The sequence below is a fragment of the Ctenopharyngodon idella genome, chromosome 10, assembly GCF_019924925.1.
Source record: "Ctenopharyngodon idella isolate HZGC_01 chromosome 10, HZGC01, whole genome shotgun sequence".
NCBI lineage: Eukaryota > Metazoa > Chordata > Actinopteri > Cypriniformes > Xenocyprididae > Ctenopharyngodon > Ctenopharyngodon idella.
Window position 1 is genome coordinate 32,924,518 of NC_067229.1, and position 19,228 is coordinate 32,943,745.

The 19,228-nt window shown below is 40.6% G+C and overlaps 1 protein-coding gene across 2 annotated transcripts in view; it reads right to left on the reverse strand.

Annotated features, from left to right (window-relative positions):
• Positions 1–10,493: 10,493 nt before the first annotated feature.
• Positions 10,494–19,228, reverse strand: part of pcdh1a (protocadherin 1a) — a 97,067-nt gene continuing 88,332 nt past the window's right edge. For both annotated transcript variants that reach the window (XM_051909913.1, XM_051909914.1), the window contains exon 5: positions 10,494–14,203. In XM_051909913.1, coding sequence (XP_051765873.1) covers positions 13,830–14,203 — 374 coding nt within the window. In that variant the 3' untranslated portion in view covers positions 10,494–13,829. The remainder of the gene's footprint in view (positions 14,204–19,228) is intronic.

Genomic DNA, 19,228 nt, shown 5'->3' on the forward strand with positions numbered 1-19,228 from the left:
TGTCACAACCTCTGTTTTTTTCTTACAGAATTATACTAACGCAAACAACAGCTCTGGAATAATTGACTTTGGATGTAGCTGCTTTATTCATTTTAATTTTCTGACTATGTCTGAGAAACCTGACCGCACTCGTCAGCTTTACTTCAGACACATTCACAGTGATGAGAAAGAGAGAGAGAAGAGCTCCGCTGGCGTCCTCCATCTCACAAGAACAAAAAGGAAATACAAGTTTAGTCAAGTGTGAAGGGAGTACTCATTATAAAAGTGAAACATGTCAGTTTTAGTGTAAGAAATAAATTTAAAATGCATTTGACTTCCTGCTTCTCTCCGACAATAGAGCACTTTTACATTACATGATTAGTGTTGCTCAGAAAAAAAAATGGCTCATTTTCACACTTTAAAACTCTTTATGAAGTCAACACATCCTCTGGAGAATATTCTCCATTCCATCATGAAATCTTTGGGAGTTCAGCTGAGAGGTTATCAAGTCTCACTTTTCCCCCAATTTCCTCCCCAGAACAAAAGACTTTCTGTCTCCTGGCAACAAAAGAACAAATTTATGGAGAGTGGAAGAGAAGAAATGTGACAGCATGTGGCACCCAAAACATATGCTTTATTTTTTTTTACCGAGACTATTCAAAGTCCCTCAACCGTTTCTTCAAAAACACATCATGCGCTGAATAATGGCTTTGAAACTCGCCATTATCTTGAATTCAATGTGTTGTTGTTTTGAGGCACAATCTGCACTATCGTAATTGGACAGCCAGGCCTAGTGTGTGTAGTTCTTGTCTGAAAACACAGTAAGTCGGGTCTGTGAGTTAGTGAACTGGGAGAGATACTTCTCCTGGGAGATACGGGTCCGGCACCGAGGACGGTGGAAGAAAACTAGCCAAAAAAAGTGACTCTGCACTCTGGGTGCGAGATGGAACCTCCAATTCCACATGGCTTTAGAAGATCCAGTCTGGGAAGCAACAAAGTGGATGGGCTGAAATTGGCTGGATGCCGAGGGAGAGAGGTGTATTGTTAGGGCTACGGCGAAGCCTCGCTGCCTGAGGAGGGAGACAATGATCTTCAATTACCAACAACTCTCAGTCCAATTTACAGCGGACATGAGAAGAGGAAGGACGAAAGAATTGTCTTCAGAGGAGAGCTTCGGGTTGTAGAGGCTGAAACTTTCCAGAGAGAGCTGCGAACAGAGAAAAAGGTGAGATTTTTTTATGTGCAGCTAAGTGGATCGACATATAGAAAAGTGAATGGGAGCCTCTTAATTAGATGATGGACGAAAGAAAGGGTAGTTTTAATTAGAAGGGAATCGATTGCGAAAGGAAGAAAGTTTTATTCAGAAGGGAGAGTGGAGGAAAAATGTGAGCTTTAATGAGACTACAAGATCAGAGCTTGAGCGAGAGGGAGGATTGTATGTTTTTTTTTATCCAAGGTAGATGGTAAGCGACACTGGGAAGTGCCTGTCATTAATGGCTGTGCCTATCATTAAAGCCGTAATGTATTTTATTTCTCTTTCACTATAGGCCAAGATGCACACGCTGGAACTCGAGTTGTGGCGGATCGGAGAAGAAAAAAAAAATCACAGAGTGCGCTTCACAAACAAAACATTTCAAGGCTACACTGGTGGAGTAAATCAAAAGCGCTTTGCATTATCCACCGAGACGCGCTCGCTTTTCTCCCTAATCACGTGCACCCAACCCCAGCAGACGGCAAACAGGTGAAACCATTCCCCAATGCCTAAGATATAACCACAGACTTAGTCCAACAGCACGGCAATTATACTTTGATACGGAAGGATTGAAAGAGCAGAAAATGAGTGACTGGGGTTGATAAGAGGCTCCCACGGCTGAGATCAGCTGATGCCACTCAGCCGCCCAGGTGTGTGCTTAATCAAGAGAGCTTCTCCTTTAGGTTTCACGTCGGACAGAAGGAGCAGGTCCGGCGGGAGACCGCCTGTCAGTATTCATCTTCTAAATGAGAGCCCCCTTCCCCACTCCATCATGTAGCCTGTCTCTTCTTCTCTGGGAACTGCCAGTTCTGCTCTCCCCAGCAGCTACAACATTTCTCAACAAAACGCAGTGTTTTCCAACTGTACCCTGACTGTCTTTACAAAGCCTTCAAGCAAGTGCAGGAGAGCCGCCTCTGCACCCTTAGAGGCAGAGGAAGCACTATAGCTCATTCAGGTGCATTACAATATCTGAAAACCTCTAGAATAAATGCAAACAGTGTTGCTACACAAAACGGTTTCGAAATAATCCGGCCCTACTCGCACAAGATAAATATGTAAAAGCGGCTCTGATTAGGCTCTCAACTGATCTCCTTCCCAAATAAACCGCTTCTCTCTACCATTAGCGGCATGTTTTGTACTAACTCCGTATGGCCTTCAATAAAATCGTTCAGAGCAGCTGTACACATGATGTTTAATTGCACCCCCTGTGTTTACAACAAAAGATCCATCTTTTCTTTGCTCTCCATTTTCTTGCTTTTACTATCTACCTCATGAGCATCTGCTTCTATCTACTTTGTCTGAGGCTGCTAAGTGAGTTTCTCACGGGAGAATCTTCTCGTTGCAATATTGAATCTTCTCTTGATTTAAGAAGTTTTTATTTTCTCTAACTTTCCTTTTAGGCTACAGTTGAATACTGAAAAAAAGAGAAACTTTATAGCCTGACTGGACCTCTTTCCCATAGGACTAGAGAAAAAAAACAGTGGCTGCCCACAAGTGTAGATGTAACGGAGGATTCACAGATGCAGAAATACACAATGTGCTACTGGAACTGAAAGGTGTTATCAAACACACACTATTGTCTAAATGATTTCTTAAATAAAAAGGAAACGTCCTCTGAGATTTGAGGTTTTTTTTTTTTTTTCAGATTAGAAACTGAATCTGTAATGGAATTTTCCACAAAATGGCTAAAAATATCAGTGTATGAAAAATGATATATATATAAAAAAACATCAGTTTGCAAATAAAAGGCAAGGTGTAAATTGTGATTCATTAACATTAATTAACACCTGTAAGCAAAGAACAACCTAATTTTTTTGCCATGCTTAATGCGATGTGTCATGTGTGCTGCAGTAAACATGAAAATAAAATTTGCTAACCTGTCTAAATTGCAGGATAATTAAAATTATTTTCTGTCACACATTAAAAATGTGTTTATTGGTATAGCTCTGTTTTTTTTCTACAGGGTGTCAAGGCTTTTCAGTCACTAACCAGACCTATGAGAGCAAAACGTCACTCATTTGATAAAACAACAAGCGTCATACCACTAAATACATTATGGTCTAAATCATGATGATCAGCTGGAGTGGAATAATTAATATGGCTGCACTGCGAGGTGATTGAAAGTGCCATGATAGTTTCCGGGAGCCTTAATGGAGAAGGGAAATCAATGCAGCCAGATGGTGTAGTTACAATGTCTACCAGCAGGGGCTAACGAGCCCTGCTAATAAGCCAAACCTTCAACCTTTGGTTAAAATGCCAAAAGATTGTTGGAGATTTGGGCTTCTGTGGATTTCCATCATTATCTGTGGATTAGGGCAAGCACAGAATTTGACACAAATTATGGTAGTTCACGCACACAGACATCACTTCCATAACTGACCGCGTTGCCCCCAGCTGGTGTCATTAGATTTGCATCACTTTGAGGCATCGCACAAAGCCTGAAGATAACCACAGTGACGTGACCGGGACCCAGGGTGCATCTCAATCAGCTCCCTAGCTTCCGTGAATTAGTATATCGTGTACATGAAATCGGGCATTAGTAAGGAGAGTAAGGACCCTGTCTCACTACACTGACTTTGACATGACAACATTCTGATTGTACAACATCACTACTGGTATTTATGAACAACAGCAAAACTGGTATCTTTCTGACATTATTTTTTAATGTTATTTAAAGTGGCTACATTACATTGCTTGTTACATGTGTGCAACATTTCAGCCATAAATAATTATAAATATTAGCTAGATTATGTTCATTACCTGTCTGTATGTTTATGCTGAAATATAATTAAATAATGGTTTGTATTAAAAAAATAAAACATCTATCGTGTGTCATTGTGTGTAGTGAGCTGGCTCACGTGATTTATGTTTTGCGCTTCAGAACTTCTGTTAAGGGAACATAGTGAGCATTGATGCTCCCTGGTTTTCACAGTGCATTGTGGGACTTTTTAGGCAAACGTTTTAGTGCACTGGTAGGATTTCGCCATTTAGACAGTCCTTAAAATGGCCGACAGTACTTAAGTACTTAACTAAGTACAGACTTAGTGACCACCAGCTGGCGATAGAAAGAGGACGACATACTTTAAGAAGACGTGGTTACCTAAAGATGAGTGAATTTGTAATCAATGTAGATCAGGAGCAGTTGAGATGGAGGCACACTTACTTCTCCACTGTGACAAATACACATCCTTAAGAGACTCTCAGTACAGTCAAATACAGCAGATTATTCATGAGTTCCAGTCACTCCATGAAACTGACAAACTGAAAATATTACATGGTGAAGGACCTGCTTCCTCTTTAGTAGCACATCATATTTCTAAATGCCACAAACTAAGAGGTACTGAGTGAACACATCCAGTACTATTAATATGTATACTGTATATAAATATATATATATATATATATATGAATGTATTTTATGTATGTTCGTGTTTGTTTGTTTGTTCTTGTTTTGCTTTATGCAATGCTTTGGCAATATGTACCTAAGTAAGTATGTCATGCCAATAAAGCAATATGAATTGAATTGAACAGAGTTATAGGCTTTGTTACAACCTCTTTAAAATCCTTTTCATTCGTTAAATATTTGTAAAACCCACATATAGGCATAAAGGGTGACCAATAGCATTGATTTTTAAAAAATAAAACAAAAATGAGGAAATATTGAAATACGAGGTTTCCGCCTGACACCGATGATATATTCTTAAAGGGTCAGTTCACCCAAAAATAATGTAATTTATTACTCACCCTCATGCCGTTCCACACCCGTAAGACCTTTGTTAATCTTCGGAACGCAAATTAAGATATTTTTGTTGAAATCTGATGGCTCAGTGAGGCCTGCATAGCCAGCAATGACATTTCTTCTCTCAAGATCCATTAATGTAAAATGTAATCTAAAAACATATTTAAATCAGTTCATGTGAGTACAGTGGTTCAATATTAATATTATAAAGTGATGAGAGTATTTTTGGTGCGCCAAAAAAACAAAATAACGACTTATGAATCAGCGTATCGAGTCAGCGGTTCGGAACGCCAAAGTCACGTGATTTCAGCAGTTTGGCGGTTTGACACGCAATCCGAATTATGATTCGACACGCTGATTCATAACGCGTTTCGAAGCTTCATGAAGCAGTGTTTTGAAATCGGCCATCACTATATAAGTCGTTATTTTGTTTTTTTAGCGCACCAAAAATATTCTCGTCGCTTTATAATATTAATATTGAACCACTGTACTCACATGAACTGATTTAAATATGTTTTTAGTATAATAATGGATCTTGAGAAAGGAAATGTCATTGCAGGCCTCACTGAGCCATCGGATTTCAACAACAATATCTTAATTTGCGTTCCGAAGATTAATGAAGGTCTTACGGGTGTGGAACGGCATGAGGTTGAGTAATAAATGACAGAATTTTCATTTTTGGGTGAACTAACCCTTTAACTGTGTAGCATTTATTTTATTTCATTTATTTATTTTTTGGCTTTTGGTAATTATCCACGGCACACTTTGTATATTTGACTGAATTGTACAATTGTGTTTATTTTCTTTTGTCATTTACAATGGCTATTGTTGTTAATTTAAATATTGTTGTTCCATAAATATTATTTTATATAAATATGTTGTATTTGGTATTGAGAAAGGGTCCATTAGTGTGTAATATGGATTGATTGAAAGATAGTCTCGCATAGCCAGACCTTCAGATTGATGGCAGAAGGTCTGAGGCCTCATTTATAAAGCGTGCGTACGCACAGATTTGATCTTAGAGTATGCGTACACTTAAATCCACGCCAACGCTCATATTTATAAAAACGTTTTTTGACGTGGAAAAGTGCTTAGTGCCACGTCAGGGTCTGAGCAGACGTACACACTTTTCCTTGTCAGATTACTGCAGGTTTTTGGAAATCTAAGCTATTCTTGCAGCTTACCATTCTAAATGAAAGGATTTGGACAATGACTGGTGATCTTTTATATGTAAATGACATTAATTAGGTGTCGTTTACAACGCGGAGAACTGAAACCATTCAGCTGCACGCAAGTTCAAGATCATTTGCGATTTATAGATTTCACATCTGAAAAAGAGGAGTACGCTCGTTTTCTGTGTGTACGTTCATTCTATGAATCACATGTACGCACATCTGTGAAATGATCGTCAGATCAAATTTTTATTTTATAAATGAGGCCTCTGGACTCTATCGCAGCTTTCATTGGTCAAGGACCGCCCAAGAGGACGTTTGACTGACATGTAATGCAACCGATCACAGTTCATTTTGTTCCGCGTCATGTTTAGGGGCGTGAAAGTGTAAAGTTGATGTCCCTGCAATAACAGACCGGCGTGCATCTATAAATTATTAATTCAAGAACATTGTGCAAGTTTACTGCAACAATGGAGCCGCAAACTTCACATACTTTTGAAAATCCAGCGTATAGTTGATCCTGATATGCGCTCATTATCACAGATGTAAACACGACTGCGTTCTTCTTCTACGAGGGGATTTGCCGTCACAGCATTTGTTTCCAGGCGGACCGTTAAAGAACGCGACACACACATCTCCCGGACATCCCATAGAAACTCCTGAAGAGTTTCCAGATAAGTGTGCCATATGCATCAGACATTCAGCCAACGGTCCGTGGGCATGAAGTCTGAGGCTGAGACTAAGTGAAAGTTAAAATTAATACGCCAATAGATGGTGGCAAAACTTTACGAGTAAATGAGACTCATTCAATGAATCAGACGCAAGAGACTTTTAAATTGAAAGGAACTTTTGCAAAGGACATTGTTTTAGCACTGTATGTTATGGAAAATTCCCTTAGCTGTAAAAAGGACAAATATAAAGATCACGTTCCTCAGCAGACATTCAAACGGATTTTTATAATGGATATAATATTATGGACATCGACCTGAAGAATGAATGTTATATCAGACACAGGTAATGCTCGCTCAGGCGATCTCTCTCTCTCTCTCTTTCTCTCTCTCTCTCTAATACTGTACAAAATACAATGAGTTTCAATGGAGGTACTCAACATTTTTTCGTTACTAGTTCTAAAATGACATTTTAGAATTAGTAAAAGAGTCTTAGTCAAACTGTCAACTTGAGATTTGAATCCGTGGCGGAAGTATAGTGCTGCACAAAAGAGGGCTTTAAAGACACTCCGTTGTTATTATTTATTTACACACTCGTGCCGTCAAACTGTTGAATAAACGCAATATCACACTCGTACACACGGCTACGAGTGTGATATTGCTCATTTATATACAAAACATTTTAGGATGTTAATTGGAACATAATTGTTTTTATGTTGTGTTGCACATCTGACATATTTAAATAGGCTACTGAATAAAGTAGAAACTTTGTCTAGCAACAACCTATATTTCTTCACTATAAACCATCAGTATCACTTCATAATAACATTCCTTAACAGTATATAATACATTATAAAATGTACCTTTTGTGTGATGTCACACATAGATGACCAAATGAGAATTTGCAAGGTGCAAATTTTTGTAATTTTAGTTTAAGAAATCTGACTTTCTACACAGAAATATTCTTTTCTTATACAAATAAAAGATAAACCTTGAGGTACAGAACATAAATATTCACATATGCATATAAATACATACAGCAGGTGACTCAGACATTGTTGAATGCATGTATGCCAGTGGTTTGAAAAGCTTTTTTAATTCCATTTGGGCAGAGACTTGCAGTAAATTAGATTAATGTTAAAGTGTCATGTTTCCAGGATTAGAAAATGAATTCAAACGAGTCTCTAGGTGTGTGTTGGTGCTCAGCAGGTGGGACGTATTGAGCTACCTCTCTCTTGACGCCACCGTTGATTCGACGCTCTCCGCCATGTCTTCGCGATTTCAATAATCCCGTTTCAACAACCCGACAAACACACACAGCTCAGGTCAATAAAATAACTTTTAATAGTAGCTCCTGTTGGACTACTACACAAATGTGACTGTTATAGTACATTATAACCCTCTCTCTGCCAGTCATGAGCTATTGGCCATTTTTATCAAGCAGAATGCCACAGAAGAGGCAGTGAACGAGTGTGAGAAGGACAAGTAGTTATTCAAAAAGTGATTTTCCACTTGAACATACAGGAGAAGCCTCCAGAGGCCTAAGCGACTGTGGAAAGGGGGCGTTTAGGCCCAATGAACGGGTGAGGAGGCACTACCATGAGGTGTGGCGTACGGTCGCTGTGTTTGTCAGGGCTGATGGATGGCTCTAGGCTGTTTCGGGATCATAGATGATTGGAAGATTGAGTTCAGGTAGGACGTAATCAGGTGTTAAATGAGACAAAGAGACGTTTTATTGACACAATGGGCAACAAAGGAGTGTATCTTGTGCAAACAAAAATGGACGTGTATGTGTGTGATATGCATGTATGAACCAAGAGGAGGTTTTTTTTTTTTTTTATGTGCGATGTTTCCCAAACATCTCCACTGTGCTTATTGACTTTGCACATAAACCTTTTTAATGATGATGCTGTTTAAATTGCGCCATTGATTTTAATGCACCAATTACGTCTATAGTGTATGAGAGTCGATATGTAGGACAGCAGTACAAATAGCTGAATATGAGAGGGCTTTAGTCCAGCAATTTTCTATGAGTCTTAAGTGCCCACGATCTGTGAAACACCTCACTTTCCTGAAAAATGTGCAATCAATACTGTGGAGAAAACCTTTTTAAGGCTTGCAGTTACATGCATTTTCTGCTGAATGAAAAAATAATCAAGTTTTTTGCGCCTTGTGACTACAGGAAAAACACGACGCCTTTAGCATCATTACAAATGCGGCCGGAAAGGGCCGTGAATTTGTGTGCCCATCGATCTCCACGCCTGCTTATTTTGGCGCGATTGTAACTGTCTTTCTTTTAGAGGTGCAAATGTGTAGTGCGATAGGAGGGGACGGCGGGAGGCGGCGGTTTGAGATACGGCCGTTATTTGACAGTGTTTAATTGGAGAGTACATTTGAGAGGCAGCCGTCCCCGCCGCTGGCTTTGCTTCTAATTGCCAGCAGCACCGCGCTTAACGAAGCGAGCGAGAACGAGCGTGGGTGAGGGAGAGCGTGAGGAACAGAAAAGAGAGAGGGGCCAGGTTTCCACGGCAACGGCAGATCAACAGTAGGCAGTAGCCGAGGGGGTAGTTTCATCTTGAAGAAAGACCCTCTCTACTTAGGCTCCCTTTGCAACAAGAAACAAATGCCCCAGCCGCACGTAAACAAAACACAAGCGAAACAGCTCCTTTTAAAGCTCAGCCCGCAGAGTGCGAGGCGAAGCGAAAACCTATCCATTAGAAGGAGATTAATGAAAAAAACTCTGTGGGTCCTCCCATCGCAGCCTCGGTTAAATAAGCCGCTACGAGCATCCCTGTCTGCGAAATGTGCTTCTATGTGGTCCAGAACCACTATCATCCAGATCTCAATTATTATTCATGCAGCTTCGCTCGTTTCATCCGCCATCCACGGGAACGCGTACGCTGTAGGTGATGTCAACAAGAAGCTGAAGAACACCAGCAGAAAGGAAGGCTATCTGATTCATTAATCCTGACTGTTGAGTATCAGGTATTAAACGCTAATCCCTCGCCTTGGTGCTGGCGTTTTTTGGGGTGTTGTAGTTCTCCTGAAGACCATTAGAGGGCAGTTTGGCCTTCTAAACTATCCTGATCTTACGTTTGACAGTGTAACGTGCGTTTCTCACATTTGTCTCTTTACTCACATACTTGCTCTGAGTATCTACCTCACTTTCCATCTTGTACGTTTGATATTCTTTTTAACCTGTTTATGGTTCTCGCTTTTCCCAGCGTTTGTTCGCTGGCTCACATCCATTTATTTTTATCTGTGAAAGCTATCATTTCAGAGGTGCGCGAATTACGTCGTGGCATATCTATAAAGACAGCGCACCAAATGAAAGCTGGATTGATTTATTGTCTTTCATCTCAGCGTTATCATCTTTATGGCTTCGTCTTTATTGTGCTGTCGAGTACTGGGAGGTCTTGGGTGTAACGGTTTAACTCCTTGTAGAGGAGAGAATTAGGTTTCAGAGACTGAGAAAATTCAGGGTCTGGAGTTTTTTGATCATTAATATTGATGGACAGCTTTTGTGAAGTGAAAGCTTCACATTACTAGATCTCACATTCGCTATTCTGTTCTATTAAGTTCCTGTCAGTCTGGCGGAACTGTAACCTTTTCCTCTTTCTCTGTTTACACAGGCGAAGAGACCCAGAATGTGTGAGAAAGAGAGAGAGAGAAAAAAATGAGTCTTATATCTTTGTCAGATCAATTTGCTTTATTAATGAAAAAGCTTTATGGAGAGATCACAGTCCCTAGATTCATTCTTAAACAATGACTCACCAAGCAAATGTATTTCTTTGTTGTTTTTTTTTCTTCACTCATTTTATTACAAACTTTGCAAGGACTTATTACAAGGGGTTTGTTTTCAACATGCGGAAACAGAACGAAACAAAACACATGGGAATCAAACAAACAAGTCGGATCGGACAATCCACTGTTCACAATAAACATAAAATCTGATAAAGCCCTCTGTGACAGGAGCCAGTGAATGACTACGGTGCAGGCATACGACGGCCACATTCACACTGACTCTGCAAAAAAGATCGATCCATCCAAGGCAAGATGTGCACATCTCAATAAACACTTTACGATTTTTATATGCCATCGGCTTTTGTTGTAAGATTTAAAAAGCTTCACTTGCATGTACATAAAACTGTACAAAAACAGATCATCACAAGCATTTTTATTCCTATATAAATATAACCAACAATTAAGGATAACAAGTTTTGAACTCTCCTGCAAAAGACATACTTTCAAGGCAGCTGTCTTCAGTTTGGGGTGAACGGTGAAGATGAGTTTTGTGCAGTGAACGTCGCTTTTGTTCTCAAGAAAAGGTTTTTGAACCGGCACTAACATTTCAGCAAGAACAGTAAACGGTTTCTACCAATTATCTTTGGAATTCATGCTCAACTCGTCGCCTGCTTGACACCACGCACGGGGGATGTGGAGAGCTATGTACAGAACGCATTTTAAGAGATGTTTTCCACAAACACCAGTTTTCGTTATTCTATGAAGAAAAGTCTCGCTCTAAGGACGAAGAAAAGACTCCCTCGTTCGTTACGGTCGTCTCGTCACATCCAGACATCTAACAGCGAAAGAGCACAAATCTAAACACCAGTTTAAAAAACAACCACGAGAAGTGGACATTCCTCCGTCAGTCCTCTGGCATTTTGGCCACAAGGACTCTAGGAGACTAGCCTTAGAATTACTAGGAATAAAACAGCTGAGATGAAGCCAGAGGAGTCGAAACCTGCAATTCAGACTATCTGACTCAGACTGGCATCAGAGTGGAGGAAGGTCAAAGCCTGCTTCACTCAGAGTTTGAATAGATGAAAGCCTTTAAGTGGTGGTAGAGTTTTGTGGTCATCTCTATCTTTTAGCCGTGTTAAGTCCAGGTCAGCGATCTCACACGTTCGCCTGGGCAGAGCGTGGTTGCAGTGGAGAGGAGGGAAAGCGAGCTGGGCTAATTACACTAGATCATGACTCTCGCTGGATTTTTTCCCCCCCTATCAGAGTCACTAAATGGCTTCGAAAACAGCATAATGTGCTTTCTTTCCTTAGGGTGGGATAATCATTCGCCTTCTTTAATCATGGCTACGTCCAGTAATTTCCATACGTTTCAGCCTTAATTATTCGGCGAGAGGTGCTGAAGGCAGTCGCGATGAGGTAAGTGCAGTGAAAAATGCGACTCGCTAAACAATTGAAGCGTTTGGACTGGGATCTTTTCCGTGATCTGTGCTTCCTTTGGGGGCTGGAGTATTCGCATATGCCAACTGCACCACACTCATTACTCACCCTAATTAAGGAAATGCCCATTGCAGTACACCTCGTCAACCCCCCGGCAGACACACGCGCTCGCCCAAGCACCGGGATCTGGGCAGGTACTGTGCTGCAGCAGGTGCGGAAAAAGTAGAGATATCGAGGTGATGCAGTAGTAATGATAATGTCCATCAGATATATGGTCCTTGAGCACACTAGATAGTCATTGTCAAAATGGTCCCCCAGAGATTCTCTCAAACATGGAGGGAGACACAGCTTTAGAGAAGGTTAGATAGTCAGCACAGTGTCAAAGAAAAAGCAACCAACCCGAAGAAATATTGATGGAGGACAGAACATTTATGTAAAAAAGTGGCGGAAAATAGGCAAAATATGGTGATGTGATCGTTTGTAACATTTGTCATTTTTTGATTGTGGAAAAGAAAAACATGCACAATTGACATGCGAAAGACAAGACAGGATTATCAGTCTAATTTGTCCATTGTGATTGTTATATACAACTGTTTTAAGGCATTAATACATTTGTTCTTCAAACAAAGTCTAAATAGGACACAAAGATTTCATTTAAAACCGTAAAAACGATGTAAACCAAGAAAACAGGACTGTGAATATGATTGTGGCAAAAAAATTAAATGGAGATGAGGCGTATCTGTGGACGAAACTATACTGATAATTTGAGGGGAGGCAGGTGGTCTCCTCCTCACTGAGGCTGTGCTGTGTGAGCCGTAGGCGTCTTTGCGAGTGCCAGGCAGCGTTTGCACTACACCGTGGGAGTTCAGGAGAGATTCACAGTGCCAAAAAACACAAGTTCTGCCACATGACACAAAAGTATGCACGCACATTCTCATCTGTTGAATAGCGTGTTAATGTGCCAGAAGCCACATGTGTTACTTTTCGTGACAGTAGGTCCCCTGACGTACGAACGCACACACCGGCATATGTTAAGGTCTGTCATAGCAAGTTAATCGCTGTTAAACCCACCGCCCTCCCTCGCCAAACGCACACCTACACACAAACTATACACCGGTTTCAGTGTGCACATGGACAGCAGGTGAGGATCTGGGCCCTAGACGGGCACAGCGAGGGTCACCTTCAGGAAATCTTCCCCCTCCACTCCAGCTAGTCTAGTTACGTTCCCATCTGGCCATTACAAACGTTCAGACCCTCAAAAGCAGCAGTACCAACACACACTTCAGGTGTTCAGGCTGATTTAGATGTAACTTTTGACCTTTTTTTTTTTTTACTATTTTTCAACTCTAGCCGGATAGTAATATTCATATATACACCATACAAATGTATTTACAGCGTTTTACATGTATAAAGACTGCTCTCCTCTGAGGACAGGATCAAGTTAAGAGTGTTAGACACTCTGTGTGTGGCTCAAGACCCTTTTACAGCAGTATCTCCTGTCCACTACAGCACTTGGTAATCTAGTAAAAGAACCCATGAACATTCTGTAGGCTAGCGAAGCTAAAAGTCGGTTAGTCACATGAAAGTATTTATCGGTTGTTTTTGATGGTATACAAATTGTTTCAAAGAAATAACGTGTTAAAAGTGATAATAAATAGATGTATGAATGAATGAATGAATAAATAAATAAAATAAATAAATCTACTCTGATGACAATAGTGTATTTTTCCACTATTCAAATGATATTTTATCTCGTCGCAGATTCGATGTTCTCTTTTCGCAACCGTGTCTCTGTAACTTCTGATGTGTGTCAATCAAAGATGGTGGGTGTGGTTATCTCACAGGTATATCTCTCTTTTTGAGGCGTGATTGGAGGGGGGGCTGGTAGGCGGGAACTCTGATGTCACGCTTAGAGGCACCTCCTCTAGTGGGGCGTGGTCACTGGGGTTGTGGTCACTACTGGAGTAGGCACTACGGGAAGGTGGGAGGCGTGGCCTGTTCTCATCTCCTCCCAGCCTCACGCTCCCATTGGCCAGGCGTCCCAGGCTCCCCCTCTCCTGATAAGGCACAAACGTGGATAGTTTAGGGGGGTTGCGGGTCTTGCGGACGGGAGAAGGCTGACCGGGCATCCAACAGGCATCTGAATGACCAAGCTCGCTGCACTCCTGGCTGCAGTTTCCCGTCATGGCAACATCAGGCAATGAGCGAATATCTGCAAGAGGAAGGCACACAAAAAAACAGTCATTAATGATTACAGTAAATGAAATTAAAGAACAACAAATCAAAACTTGTTTTGATACACTTGAGTTAATCTCTACCGGCTGAGTCACAGAAGACACTGCAGTTCACCTAGCGTCAAATGCAAGCAACTAACAGGGAATACACAAAGAGCTGCCAGTGGTTGCTATGCACTGTGGTGTGGTTGCTATGTGAGAGACAGTTGTTGCTATGCACAGTGCTGTTGTTATGTACTGCACACTGGGATTTCTTCAGTGGCTACTGTGGGTCAGATTCTTCTGGGTTGATATGAATTGAAATGGTTTCTTCATAGTGTTTATATGTCGATTGACGTTTGCTATAGGTGCAGTGATACGATTGTCTGCTTGCCCACATATATATTGGAGGTTTGGTGGCAAAAGGGCGAAAGTGCAATTAACTTTTCACCACATTTACAACCCTTGGTCTGCATACCCTCAATATACATGTCTTGAATATTTATGTACATATACACATACATGCACGCCCGCATTTAGTATCCTATTTCAACACTAAATGAGACCCACTAAGGCCCCTGAAGGAAAATTCAGTGCTAAGGCTTATTGATTGGCAGGTCTGAAATTAGTGAGCCTCTGATTGCTATTCATTTTCCATTCCAGTGTTCCCTAATTAATTAAATAGGGCCGAGACCCAGTGACCTCATTCCGACAGAGCCACACAGAGAGCTACATTAACACACACTCCCTGTAATCCACCAACCACATGCGCTTTCTCAGGAGCCGTTCACTCCGTGTACCACGTTCCTCACCCCTGTGCTTTCACACCAAAGGTTCCCAACCTCACAGTCACAAACCCACGTGGGGTTGCTAGAGATGCGGATGAGGTCGTAGTAAAAGCTATATAGACCTTATGTAGCTCCGCCCCTTTTCAGCGCTGCGCTCGTTGTGTTCTGTCTTCCGGTTTATATTTCCACATCATGAAGGTAAGATCTTATGGATTTATGAATGAACCGCTCATTTTAAAATCTTCCTAGTCTACTTACATTTGTTATGACATTCTCTTTAAACATTACAATGCTCATGATAACTTTCGTTAATTCTACGATAAGTAAATCCACTTCACCAGCTCATTACTCTTCGAAAGTGATGCCAAAGAAATATACAGAGCTATTGTAAAAACTGAAGTTCAAGCACAACATTCTAAGGATGGTTGCGTGCTTGTTTCTCTGACGCATAAAAAAAGTGAGTAATAATGGGAAAAAAAACAGTAAAATAACAAAATATCTTAATTCTATGACATAGGTAAGGTTTTTAATCAAAGACCAAATGGACATAGTTCTGTTAAAAATTCTTGCATGTGCGTTTTTCTACAGATGCAGACAGAACTACTTTTTCAGCGGCACCGCAACAGAAGCAGATGGTGCAAACAGTCTTTTTGCAGAGTCAATCTGAGTCATTTTTTCAGTGAATCAAACACATACAACGGTGAGACTTAAAGGGTTAGTTCACCCAAAAATGAAAATTCTGTCATTTATTACTCACCCTCGTGTCGTTCCACACCCGTAAGACCTTCGCTCAACTTCGGAACACAAATTAAGTTCTTTTTGATGTCTGAGAGGTTTCTGTCTCTCCATAGAGATCAAACACAACTACCACTCCAAGGTCCAGAAAGGTAGGAAAAAGACATCATTAAAGTACTCCATGTGACTCCAGTGGCTTAAACTCAATTGTATAAAGCGATGTGAGTGCTTTGTTTGCGCAAAAAAACAAACAAACATAGTTTACTGCTTTACTTACAAAAATATTGATCTGCAACACGCATTCACGTGAGCTTTGTGACGCATGCGTGTTGTGTTCAGACTCGCACGTCAACTCAATGCACATGCGCGAGTGTTCGCATTTTGTGTTCACGCCAGAGATGGCATTGTTGCGTGAACACGCTTTGGATAATATTATTTTGTAAATAAAGTGGAAAAATGTTTTTTTTTTGCACAAACAAAGCACTCACGTTGCTTCATAAAATTGAGCTTAAGCCACTGGAGTCACATACAGTACTTTAATGATGTCTTTTTACGAAGATAAATGAAGGTCTTATGGATGCGGAACGACACGAGGGTGAGTAATAAATGACAGAATTTTCATTTTTGGGTGAACTAACCCTTTAAATCAATGGAGTTACTGAGTGGTTGTTCATATGACAACATCAAGTTAAAGTGCCCCATTATGCTTTTTCGAATATTACCTTTCATGCAGTGTGTAATATAGCTGTCTGTGAATGTAAATGGTCTGCAAAGTTGTAAAGTCAAAAGTGCACAATAAAGTTATTGTCTCCAAAAAAAGAAAAAGAAAAAAGAAATGGACTCTGAACCATCTAAACTAGTCGTCAGGAATTCCAGTCTCATTTCAGTGACCTGCATATGTACTGTGGTAACACATTTGCATAATGCCCACCTATGGTCTTCATTGGCTGCCTGTGAACAACATCTACTTTGACACACCCTCAAACACAGTACCTGGTTTGTGTTGTGTACCTGTCAAGAAGATGCTGTTTTCTGCTCTGCAAAAGCAAATTCTCTTTGTAAACACTTCCAAAGGATGAGGATGTGAAGAGTCAGTGGTTAAAATTACCACAGCGATACTACAGCAGTATAACCTTTTTACAATTGATTCGCAAATCTCTGTAAGGTGTAAATGGGATTTACAAAATGCTTATCCATTAAAGATGGGGCAGTAGTGGCACTTTTAAGAAATCCATGCATTTTGTCATTAGTAATATAAATTTATATTGTCATTAGTAATATAAATATTCATGAATAAAGTGTGTCACTATATATATATATATATATATACACTATATTGCCAAAAGTATTGGGACACCCCTCTAAATCATTGAATTCAGGTGTTCCTATCACTTCCATGGCCACAGGTGTATAAAATAAAGCACCTAGGCATGCAGACTGCTTCTACAAACATTTGTGAAAGAATGGGTCGCTCTCAGGAGCTCAGTGAATTTAAGCGTGGTACCATGATAGGTTGCCACCTGTGCAATAAGTCCATTCGTGAAATTTCCTCACTACTAAATATTCCACGGTCAACTGTTAGTGGTATCATAACAAAGTGGAAGCAATTGGGAACAACAGCAACTCAGCCACGAAGTGGTAGGCCACGTAAAATCACAGAGCGGGGTCAGCGCATGCTGAGGCGCACAGTGCGCAGAAGTCGCCAACTTTCTGCAGAGTCAATAGCTATAGACCTCCAAACTTTGTGTGGCCTTCAGATTAGCTCAAGAACAGTGCGTAGAGAGCTTCATGAAATGGGTTTCCATGGCCGAGCAGCTGCATCCAAGCCTTACATCACCAAGTGCAATTCAAAGCGTCGGATTCAGTGGTGTAAAGCACGCCGCCACTGGACTCTAGAGCAGTGGAGACGTGTTCTCTGGAGTGACGAATCACGGTTCTCTGTCTGGCAATCCGATGGAAGAGTCTGGGTTTGGCAGTTGCCAGGAGACCGGTACTTGCCTGACTGCATTGTGCCAACAAGTGTAAAGTTTGGTGGAGGGGGGATTATGGTGTGGGGTTGTTTTTCAGTGGTTGGGCTTGGCCCCTTAGTTCCAGTGAAAGGAACTCTTAATGCTTCAGCTTACCAAGACATTTTGGACAATTTCATGCTCCCAACTTTGTGGGAACACTTTGATGGCCCCTTCCTGTTCCACCATGACTGCACACCAGTGCACAAAGCAAGGTCCTTGACTGGCCTGCAGTCCTGACCTCAACCCGATAGAACACCTTTGGGATGAATTAGAGCGGAGACTGCGAGCCAGGCCTTCTCGCCAACATCACTGTCTGACCTAACAATTGCGCTTCTAGAAGAATGGTCAAAAATTCCCATAAACACACTCCTAAACCTTGTGGAAAGCCTTCCCAGAAGAGTTGAGGCTGTTATAGCTGCAAAGGGTGGGCCAACTCCATATTAAACCCTACGGATTAAGAATTGGATGTCATTTAAGTTCATGTGCACGTAAAGGCAGGCGTCCCAAAACTTTTGGCAATATATATATATATATATATATGCACAGTTGCAAGACTATGTGAAAATGTGAATAATTTTAACAAAATAAGAGATCATACAAAATGCATTTTATTTTTTATTTAGTACTGTCCTGAGTAAGAAATTTTACATAAAAGATGTTTACATATAGTCCACAAGACAAAAAATAGCTGAATAGCTGTTTTTTGTTTTGTTTTGTTTTGTTTTGTAATGGTTGTTCTTGACTCCCTTGTTTGTCCTGAACAGTTCTTTAGAAAAATCCTCCAGGTCCTGCAGATTCTTTGGTTTTCAAGCATTTTTTTTTGCATATTTGAACCCAGCAGTATTTGCATATTTTGAAGTCCAGCAAGTCCAGACTGTATGATTTTGAGATCCATCTTTTCACACTGAGGACAATAGAGGGACTCAAACACAATTATTAAAAAAGCTGCAAACATTCATTGATGCTCCTGAAGGAACACACGATGCATTAAGACCAGGGGGGTGAATGTATGTAAACAGATGTAAACACGCAATAGAATAAAATCAAATGCGCTTTTTACTTTAATCCACCTTTAGCCACGTTGTATCCTATAGTTAAGGTCAATTATTGAATTGCATTTACAACACCCCTAAAAACTGAAAACTCTAAAATTCTGAAGTCCATATAAATGTATTTTTTATCATCAATTGGGAATCAAATAGCATTTCTTATTTATTTACAATTATTTATCGTTTATGGAAGCAGAATCCTTGAGAGGACACAGAATCGCTAAATTATTTATGGTTCCCATGCCTACTCGCAATATATTTTGGATCCTAAAAAAACAGGTTGCGGAACGTCGAGAACCTCTGATCTGCACACTCTGCCTGCCATGTTACCTTTCTCTCCACTTTCAATTCTCGCCACAGCTCAAAACTACTTCATCTTCCAAAGACAGAGAAAATGAAGAGAAAAGTAGTGGAGACCCTTAAATGTGCAAGAGATCTACAGA